Consider the following 11,171-nt stretch of genomic DNA (forward strand, 5'->3'; position numbering starts at 1 on the left):
CTCCCTGCTCTGCGGGAAGCCTGCTTCTCCCTTTCCCACTCCCCCTGCTTGTGTTCCTGCTCTCGCTATGTCTCTCTCTGTCAAAAAAATAAATAAAATCTTTAAAAAATAAAAATAAATAAAAATAAAAATAAAAATAAATAAAATATAACTGGCAATCTAACCCGTATGCCCATCCATAGGCCTAAGAAAAACATGTAAGTGGTATTTTGCGTCATGCTAACTACTTTACAGGTAATCTGATAGACTATTTACAACAACCCTCTGAACTAACTATCACTAGCCCCATTAGCTCACTTCAAGCCACACAGTAAGTACCAGAGTCAGAATTTGGTCCAGGTCACCTAACTATAAAGCCCATACCCTCTGAAGCACTTCCCTGATGGTTTTTCATTTGTCCCTAGAAAACATACGATTTCCTGTTTAAATACGTACTCCCTTGTTCTCTCTTTTTCTACTTTCAATTTTTTACAGATGAGATAAAATTCTTCTGTGACTCTACAAAGTGCTAGGTACTAATGGAGTTAGTCCTCAGGGTTCAAGCTCCCCTTTGTTGATAAAATAGTTTGGAAATTTGTTAGTTATGGAGGCACTGAAGAATTTTTCTCTCGACTTCTATAATATTATAATCTCTCCAACAGCAAAGACAGTTTTCATTCATTAAATAAACATTTTTTTTAAGGATTTGTTTTTCTTGAGCAATGCAACAGAGACCTCTTCTGGTCAAGAAGCAGAAGTCTTAGGCGGAGAACCAACGTGGGGAAAGTGAAGGCGGAAAGATGAAACACGAAACAGGTTTTGCCTAAGAGTTGACATTGACTTTGGGGCTGAACTCTGACAAGCAGAACAGAGAGAGGGATGATCCCACACATAGGGAGCAATGTGTAGAGGAGTGGAAGTGTTCTTTCTTTTCTGATGATAAAATACATACTTACTGTAGATAATTTATAAAGATACAGGGTATAAGAATCATTCATAACTCTACCATCCAGAAATTATACTATATAAATATTCTGGTGCATGGCTTTCTGCATTGTTTTCTGGTGACATATATTCTTTTTTGTCCACAAAACTGCATAAATCCTGATTTTTCTTTTTTTTCTTTTCTTTTTTTTTTAAATAAGATTATTTATTTATTTATTTGACAGAGAGAGAGAGACAGCGAGAGAGGGAACACAAGCAGGGGGAGTGGGAGAGGGAGAAGCAGGTTTCCCGCGGAGCAGGGAGCCCTATGTAGGGCTTGATCCCAGGACCCTGGGATCATGACCTGAGCCGAAGGCAGATGCTTAATGACTGAGCCACCCAGGCGCCCCTGATTTTTCATTCAGTGTTTTATCACACCTATTTCTCCATATTCTTTTTTTTTTTTTTTTAAGTAGGCTCCACTGGGCATGGAGCCTGCCATGGGGTTGAACTCATGACCCTGATATCAAGACCTGAGCTGAGCTCAAGAGTCGGACGCTTAACCAACTGAGCCACCCAGGTGCCCCTTTCCATATTCTTAAAAGAAGAAAAAGATGTATTCTGATAGCCAGGCTTCTCTTGGTAAATGACGTAAAAGCCAGAGGAGTTTCAATGAATACTTTTATATGGTCTCCGTATTGCCAGGACCCCCATTAATGCACGGAGATGCGCACAGCATGGTGAGTGGATTGCTGGCTACATTCCAACTCCTGCTCATCTTCTCAGCCAGACTCCCCTTCTCTGCCAGACCTGCACTTGGTGGCCCCTCAGCTTGTCAGGAAGCTAACTAGTAAAGTCAAATATGATCACCAATGTTCTCGGTATGTGAAAAACACATCAATTGGCTTTTTTGACCTTGGAAATCCCAGAGATTTCTAGGCCCAAGATGGAGCTGCTCCAGCCCAGGATGTCACGTCAGCAAAACAAAGCTTAGCTAACTGTCAGGTCCCTGAAAATGCTCTGCCTGATCAGAAATGCAGTGTATCCCAAGCCAACTATGGATTGTGTACTTCCTCCCTTGTTTCTTATTCTTTTTTTTTTTTTTAAGACTTTATTTATTTGTCAGAGAGAGAGAGAGAGAGAGAGAGAGAGAGAGCACAAGCAGGGGGAGGGGCAGAGGGAGAAGCAGACTCCCTGCTGAGCAGGGAGCCCGACATGGGACTCGATCCCAGGATTCTGAGATCATGAACTGAGCCGAAGGCAGACGCTTAACTGGCTGAGCCACCCAGGTGTCCCTGTTTCTTATTCTTTATCCTATAAAGGCTTCTTGCCTTCCACTCCATTCTGTAGTTCTCCTAGTAGAAGCAATCCACTTAAAGTGTTAAATAAAGTTTGTATCACCTAAACTGTCTTAATAATTTTTAACACCCTGTATATATACACTGTTTTTTTTACTTTATTTATACTTTAGTGATCTTTAAGTTGATGTCAGATGGACATCTTTGTCCTTTTTTATAACAGTTTCCTTCATGTGATAATCATATATGAACACTTGGCTGGGTGAAGTATGGCTTAGACCGACTATGATCTTTTTTATTTTTTTTTTTTATTTTTTTTTTTTAAAGATTTTATTTATTTATTTGAGAGAGAGCATGAGAAGGGGGAGGGTCAGAGGGAGAAGCAGGCTCCCTGCCGAGCAGGGAGTCCGATGCGGGACTCGATCCCGGGACTCCAGGATCATGACCTGAGCCGAAGGCAGTGGCTTAACCAACTGAGCCACCCAGGCGCCCTATGATCTTTTTTAAACTGTGGTAAGGGACGCCTGGCTGGCTCAGTCAGTAGAGCGGGCGACTCTTGATCTTGGGTTGTGAGTTCAAGCCCCATTTGGGTGTAGAGATTACTTAAAAAATAAAAAGAATCTTTAAGAAAATTGTGGTAAAATATACATGACATAAAATTCACTTTAACCCTTTTTGAATGTACAATTCAGTGGCTGTAAGTACATTTACCTTGTCCTGCAACTTCTCCAGAATTTTATTATTTCAAACTGAAACCCTGTACCCATTAAACAGAAACCCTATTCTCCCCTCCTCTGCTGCTTTTGGTAACTATTACTCTTTCTTTCCCTAGGAATTTGATTATTCTAGGTATCTAAGAGGAATTATACAATTTTTGTCCTTCTGTGGACAAATTAGCACAATGTTTTCAAGATTCCTCCATGTTGCAGCATGTATCAGAATTTCAGGACATTTTATGGCTGAATAATATTTCATTGCATGCATATACTGCATTTTGTTTATGTATTCATCTGTCGGTGGACACTTGAGTTGTTTCCACATCTTGGGTCTTGTGAAAACGTTATTAGGAACATTGACACACAAATATCTGCTCGAGTCCCTGCTTTCAGATCTTTTTTTTTTTTTAAGATTTTTTTAAAGTAATCTCTACACCCAGTGTGGGACTCGAACCCACAATAACCCCGAGATCAGAAGCTGGGCGTTCTACCGCCTGAGCCAGCCAGTTGCACCCTCCGCCCCCCCCGACCCCTCCCACCTTCAATTCTATACCTAGAAGGGGACGTCCTGGATCATAACGTAATTCTATGTTTAATTGCTTGAGAAACCACTCCACCCTCCCCCTGGGTGGTGCACCATTTTGCATATGGTCATTTTTAGGTTGTTAAATTACACTCATCTATTCTTTGTTGTAGGAATACCGTGCTTGGATACATTGAACCAATACAAAAAATACGCTCCAGCTGAAATCGTGCGGTGTATCATAGAGGTATCTGCCAAACACTTCAAATGACCATGTGAAATCGTTGCCAGGACCCACGGCCTTGGTGGGGGGAGGTGTGTTGGTGAGGTGGGGCGGAAAGGTGGTGCTGGGGCAGGCAGAAAAGCAGCAGAAATAACTCCACATCCTGCCACTCTTTCTCAGTGAGGCTCCTCTGACTCTGAGTTTTGGAGGATGATGAACAGCAAAGGAGTGAGGAGAAGGGAAAGAAGAACACAGTGAGGATAGATGGTTGGATGGGATCCATCAGTTAAAAGTCTTAACTATTGGGTATGAAATTAGTTTCACTGAGAGTCTGCCTTGCCCCACCCCCCCACCCTCTTCAACTCCGATGTTCTCAGAGCCCGTTTGCTTTCAAAAACTTGTATAATGGATCAAGAGTACAACTGACTTGTAGCCTTTAAACAAGTTGAAACTATAGGGGAAACACAATGGTACAATGGGCTTAAATTTGTGGCGAGAGAAAGAGATTGAGATTGAAATACTGCGACACTTTATTCTTCCAGCCTCAGACCAGTCGCCTCCTGAAGCCGTGGGAGATCACAGTGCTTTGGTATCTGGAGAGCGGCGAATGCAGAGGCATATCGGCAATTTTTATTTCTGGGGGGCCTTTCTTCAAGACAACCTTCCGGTCTTCCCCATGGCAAAGCCTTTCGCTGTGATTCAAAAACAGAGAGTCTTCTAAAGGGCCAGCGTGGATCCCACACGCTTCTGCGTGCTAAGGGGGGGAAAAAGATCCCACTGTAAATCACACCAAACAGCACTTGATTAGAGGAGGATGGAGATTCCTCAATAGTTTTTCCTAACTAGGGAAGGTCTAGGGGTGCCTGGATGGCTGTCAGTTAAGCACCCAACTCCTGGTTTTCAGCTCAGGGTCTTGGGGTTCAGCCCGGCGATGGGCTCTGCACTCAAGAATGCAACGCGGAGTCTGCTTGTCCCTCTCCCTGTGCTCCATCCCCTGAGCGGACGCTCTCTAATAAATAAATAAATAAAATCTTTTTTAAAAATTAAGGAAGGTCTAGTGGAAAGAGCACTATAATATCCCTTTTTAATTTTTTTTTTTTTTAGATTTTTGTTTATTATTTATCTGAGAAAGAGAAAGAGCACAAGCAGGGGGAGGAGCAGAGGGAGAGGGAGATGCAGACTCTCCGCTGAGCAGGGAGCCCAATGCGGGGCTTGATCCCAGGACCCTGAGATCATGACCCGAGCCGAAGGCAGACGCTTAAATGACTGAGCCACCCAGGCACCCCAACATCCTTTTTTTTTTTTTTTTCTTTAAGGCGATGATCTCTAGCTCGTGTCTGGACCACCAGGAAGAGTGGTGTGGACTGCTGACTAATCATGTAGTCCTTCACTGATTGTGGGACCTTGTACAAGTCACTTACCCCGCTGTGAGACTCAGTTTTCTCAAACATGAAATGGGTATTAGTCAAGGATTCTTTGAGTGTTGAATAAAACATTATATGTGAATGAAAAGACTTTGGCCAACTTCAAAGTATGAGATCAATATCCACTATTCTGCTGCCGTGGCACTTGGGCCTGGAGAAATAGCAGGCACGTGAGCCACTGTCTTACATATGCACCTATTTCTGCGCTGAATCGCACTCTGGGGGGGTCTTGGGGTGCAGCCCCATCTCCACTAGGCTGTGTTCTCACTGTGATGTTGCATAGTTACATCCTCTCCAGCAGGAAAAATGGTGAAGGTAAATAGAAGGAAGGAAAACATAGCTGGCCTTCACCCAGGCTACATTCATTTCATTCAGTTCTCACTTAATTTTCTTTTTCTTTTTAAGTGTTTGTATTTAGGGGCGCCTGCATGGCTCAGTCTGTCTTCAGCTCGGGTCATGATCCCAGGGTCCTGGGATGGAGCCCGGAGTCGGGCTCCCTGCTTAGAGGGGAGTCTGCTTCTCCCTCTCGCTCTGTCCTTCCCCACCTCTCTCAAATAAATAAATAAAATCTTTAAAAAAAGAGTTTGTATTTATTTATTTGCGAGAGAGAGCAAGTGCGTGCGTGCGTGTGCATGAGTGGGGGGGGGCAGAGGGAGAGGGAGAGGGAGAAGCAGGGTCCCAGCTGAGCAAGGATCCCAGGACCCCAGGATCATGACCTGAGCTGAAGACAGACGCCAAGGAGGCGCCCCTCACTTAATTTTCATTTTTACTCTGTCAGGGAGAATTTCCTCTACACCAGTCACTAATATTATTTTTTAAATTGTCAGGAGTGCTGTCAACTAAATTGCACAAGTGAAACAGTGAAGAGAAAATTACGCTGGATTATAGCTCTCAAGAGTGAGGTCAAGACGTATTCAAAACAGCTTTTCGTTGTTGACTTCAGCTCAAAGTTTATATACCCTGTAATTCTGGCAAATGGAAAAGATAAAGTCAGTACTAATATTGTCACCATGCTCAAGCTATTTGCGACATGAAAAATGACTGACAAGCCACTGAATTATAAGAAATACAGTCCAATATTAAGACTACAGAGAAGTCTTAATACAGGTAAATTTGATATGTTGAGTCTAGATTTCCTCCATTTTATATTTGTTTCCAAAATATCAGATAAAAATACATACAAAATAATCATTTCAGGGCTAATGGCAGCTTCATTTACTATATTGTTTGTAGTTTGTAAAAAAATAATTAAGCTGTATTTTTGATATATTTTATATATCATATAATATTCATATTTTATTATGTTATCTCTTGGTGAAGTATATTCTTATTCAAGCTTAATTGCTTAGGTGTTAGAAACTTACAAATTTATGCAAACCCATTTCTTTCTAGGAATCCTAATTTGAAATCTCCTATTATAGTCTATTACAATAGATTCTATTCTACTTTTTAAAAAAATATTTTATTTATTTATTTGACAGAGCAAGTGAGTGAACACAAGCAGGGGGAGTAGCAGAGGGAGAGGGAGAAGCAGGATCCCGGCTGAGCAGGGAGCCTGACGTGGGGTTTGATCCCAGGACCCTGGGATCATGACTTGAGCTGAAGTCAGATGCTTAACCAGCTGAGCCACCCAGGTGCTCCTATTTTACTTCTTTTTTTTTTTTTTTAAGATTTTATTTATTGTATTAGAGAGAGAGAGATCTCATGAGCAAGGGGAGGGGCAGAGGGAGAGAGACTCCCAAGCAAATCTGCACTGAGCAGGGAGCCTGATGCAGGGCATGATCCCAGTGGGATCATACCTGAGCTGAAGGCAGACACTTAACTGACTGAGCCACCCAGGCGCCCCTGAGTTAATTCATAATTGCAAGTTGCCATTATGTGGAGAAAGGTAGACAGAGAGTTCTGAAAGCTTTGGGTGTATCTATTTTAAGTTTGTCTTTGGCCTCAAATATTTGAATAGATGTTGCTATTTAACTGTTCCTTGCAAGTTTATGTGAAAGTACATCAAATAGCTTATAGTTTTTGTCGGACAATAGAATGGTGGTTACCAGGGCCTAGAGGAGGGAGAAATGGGGAGACATAGGTCAAAGGGCACAAACTTTCAGTTATAAGACCAAGTTCTGAAGATCTAATGTTCAGCCTAGTAACAATAGTTAATAATACAGTATTGTATCCTCAAAAGTTGCAGAGAGTAGACCTTAAGCTCACCAGAAGAAAAAATGAGTTAACACTGTGAGGTGATGAATGTGTTAATTATCTCGATCCTGGTAATTATTCTACAGTGTGTATGTTTATCAAGTCATCACGTTGTCTACTTTAAATACATATATTTATTATTCCCAGTAAAGCTGGAAAAAATAAATATAAATTTAAAAATAGCTTTTGTATAGTTACATATTTAATCATAGGTATATTAAAGTATATTATTTAACTATGAATTTTTTATTATGAACATTTATAGGAAAATACCTTCAGATTCACATTCCTGAATTTCATGTTTTCTTTCCAAGGCATAATGTAACGTCTTGGGATCATCCCTTGCTTTAATGAAAACCGTGGCAAATGAACCTCATTACACCTGAAGATTAGGAAGGCAGGAAGGAAGGATATCTGGTGAGTTCAATACACTCGTTTTAGCGTTATTCATGTGTTGTGTCCATGATGTTTGAACCCCCCCAGCTGCAGGACAGAGAGCTATGGCATTGTTTGAGGCTCATCTAATACTGAACCCATTAAAACTCCAAGTATCACCAAGATCAGGAGTCCAGCCTGAATATCTGTACCTCCAACTGCATGCTGTCTTTTACCTCTTGCTTGCAGTGTTCCTTTAACCTGATACTAAGGGAGAAGGCAGCACACTATGATTTGCCCCAGGCCCGCCCGTGGCCTAAATATGTCTCTGACCAGCCACAAACAACAGCTTCGGAATTTAGTACCGGCTTTATACTCAGGGCAGACTTGCTTTCCCTGCCCACCCATTGTTTCCCTCTGGAACATCAAGCTTTCTAGACAGATGCCAAGGGAAGCACAAAATGTTTGTCCTCATCTGTGTGTCGCTGCCGGAGGGCAAACAAAACAAAACCGAACACAAAACCCCCAAACCCGGAACCCTCAAGTCCTCACTTATTAGAAGGCTTATATGAACTCTCCTCACAACAGCTGTTGGCAAGCTTAGGTAAGATAGGACAAGTGTCTTTCCCTGAAGCCATCACGGCCAGTAGGGAGAGACTTCTCTTCTAGAACTTCACTAACTCACTCCTCTAATTATGATGACATTGTTGCCTCAGACAGAACACTGTCTTGCTAACTTCACAGCAACCCAGAGCAGTTACATTAGCAGGTGATTAAGAACATAGAGAGCTTAGGGGCACCTGGGTGGCTCAGTCGGTTAAGCGTCTGCCTTCGGCTCAGGTCATGATCCCAGGGTCCTGGGATCGAGCCCCACATTGGGCTCCCTGCTCAGTGTGGAGCCTGCTTCTCCCTCTCCCTCTGTCTGCTTCTCCCCCTGCTTGTGCACACGCTCTCTCTCTGTCAAATAAATAAAATCTTAAACCAAAACAAAAAAAGGAATGTAGAGCTTAAAGGGTGCCTGGCTGGCTCAGTTGAAAGAGCGCATGATTCTTGATCTTGGGGTCGTGAGTTGGAGCCCCACGTGGGCTGTAGACAGTAAATAAACAAAACTTGAAAACGTAGGTTTTTTTTTTTTTTTAAAGATTTTATTTATTTATTTGAGAGAGAGAGAATGAGAGACAGAGAGCATGAGAGGGAGGAGGGTCAGAGGGAGAAGCAGACTCCCTGCCGAGCAGGGAGCCCGATGCGGGACTCAATCCCGGGACTCCAGGATCATGACCTGAGCCGAAGGCAGTTGCTTAACCAACTGAGCCACCCAGGCGCCCCGAAAACGTAGTTTTTAAAAATGTGGAGATTAGGGCTATTTTTAGTGTTTTTTTTTTTATATCCCTATGACTAAAACAGCATTCTTATCATGAACAATTAAAAAACTGAGAATGCTTGCAGACATATTACAAATTTGGCACAAACATCCTAGTAACATTTTGGACTATGCAACTGTTATTCACAAAGTAGCCCTTCATATTAACATTCTGTATTTGTCCTTAGCTGATTGTCCTATTTATATACTGCCCATGCTGGATGTGTCTCTTTTATGTTTCACCATCTATTGCTTAGACACACCCTTTAAGAGTGGAAATCAAATGTTTAAACCCAAAACCATCCCAACCCATTTTATCCCCTAGGATGTGAGTTCTATTGCAGAGTATTTGAGATTATAAAAACTCATTTTAACACAGGGAGTGTGTCTTGCAAGTTACCATGAGAAGTGGAGGGCTAGTCATGTCAATCCCATATTCAGCAAGTACAAAGAAGTTAGGCCGAGCAGCAAGAATTATTGCCAGATAGTTTGGTGAAAGTATTAACTGAATATAGACCTGACAATAGTTTGGATAGACATTTTTTTTTTTTCTTTACGTAATCTCCTCGCCCAACATGGATCCCAGGATCAAGACTCGCATGCTCTACCAGCTGAGCCAGCCAGGCATCCCTGGATAGAGATTTCTAGATTTAGATGGGCAGAAAGAAGAGTAATTTTAATGGATAAAAAGTAAAGAACCTTAAAAATTGAAGTGTTGAGGAGGACTCCAGGCTCTGGTCTGTGCCCCATTGGGACCCTCACTCCATTCAGACCAGGTTATCTTGCTTCTGGAGCATGTCTTGGAGCAGAAGACCACGAACCCCCAAACTCCGCAAAGTCTTGAGAGGACATGCCACCTCCCCCAGTAGGATGCAGAGGTTCGCCATCGGTCACGTGAATCGTTTTTAAGCAAAAGTACAGAAAAGTGTACAGAGATGTGGCGAAATTCCTTCAGGGGATCTGGCCATGGGCACACACCTCTATGGGGAGCTGATGGTGAGTGAGGACGCAAGGCGGCCAAGTCACCTACAGGTGCTTTGAGTAGCCCAAGGAGCAGATGGGTAGGTCCTCAGCAGAGGCAGTGGCCAAGATGCTATTTTAAAGAGGAAACATCACAGTGAGATTCTTTTTCATACATCTACTCCTAGCCCTGGTGTGGCCTGGACGTTGAAGGCAGGCTAATGGGGCAGCTAAAGCCATCAGCCAAGAGCAGTACCCATGTCTCGGTGCTTCTTTTTGCAGAGGCTGCTCTTGGTCGAGCTCATGGGGCTCCGTGAGGTGCCTTTGTTCCCTACCCTGGAATTGCCACCTCAAGATCCTGACCCTGAATTGGATCTCTTCTGTGAGGTTAAGGCAGTTCTTTCACACTAATGATTAAAGCCATCTGGGACACATCGAAAATCCTGCTGAGCATTTTGCATCAATCACCACAGCATATGCCTGCAAGAGGTGCTGCCCCGCAGAACTATTTTGATTGGTGTTTGTTATTTAGGTATTTTCAAAACTTGAGTACCTTTCGGTAAAAATGCAGGATAAGCATCCAGGATGTAGTGATAATAAAATGTCATGGATTACTAAGAAACAAAACAAAACACCTCAAGTGTTGGTTTCTATTTTTTTTTTTTTTAAAGATTTTATTTATTTATTTGACAGAGAGAGACAGAGTGAGAGAGGGAACACAAGCAGGGGGAGGGGAGAGGGAGAAGCAGGCTTCCCGCAGCGCAGGGAGCCCGATGCGGGGCTCGATCCCAGGACCCTGGGATCATGACCTGAGCTGAAGGCAGCCGCTTAACGACTGAGCCACCCAGGCGCCCCGTGTTGGTTTCTATTTAACATTAGGATGTAATCCTAATGTAATCCAGAAATCCATGGTTTCCAAATGGTAACAACTAGTGGTGACAATGAACCAGGAAGCGGCTGGGTGGCTCAGCCCGTGAAAGGTCTGCCTTCGGCTCAGGTCATGATCCCGGGGTCCTGGGAGCAAGCCCTGCTTCGGGCTCCCTGCTCGGTGGGAAGCCTGCTTCTCCCTCTCCCTCTGCCCCTCCACTCCTGCTCTCTAATAAATAGATAAAAATCTTAAAAAAAAAGAAAAAAGAACCAGGACAGACCATTTAGTGAAGATGAAGTAACCTCATATGTTAATACCCTTCAAA

The 11,171-nt window shown here is 42.9% G+C and overlaps 1 protein-coding gene across 1 annotated transcript; it reads right to left on the reverse strand.

The window, feature by feature from the left end:
* Nucleotides 1-4,207: 4,207 nt before the first annotated feature.
* SPMIP10 (sperm microtubule inner protein 10) lies at nt 4,208-8,296 on the reverse strand. Its single transcript, XM_036070356.2, has 3 exons — nt 8,211-8,296; nt 7,557-7,665; nt 4,208-4,417 (listed from the first exon to the last, which is right to left on the reverse strand). Exons 1-3 carry the CDS (start codon nt 8,294-8,296, stop codon nt 4,208-4,210), a joined length of 405 nt encoding a protein of 134 aa, XP_035926249.1.
* Between the last annotated feature and the right edge of the window lie 2,875 nt (nt 8,297-11,171).

This window comes from Halichoerus grypus, chromosome 2 (genome assembly GCF_964656455.1).
Source record: "Halichoerus grypus chromosome 2, mHalGry1.hap1.1, whole genome shotgun sequence".
In the NCBI taxonomy this organism is placed as follows: domain Eukaryota; kingdom Metazoa; phylum Chordata; class Mammalia; order Carnivora; family Phocidae; genus Halichoerus; species Halichoerus grypus.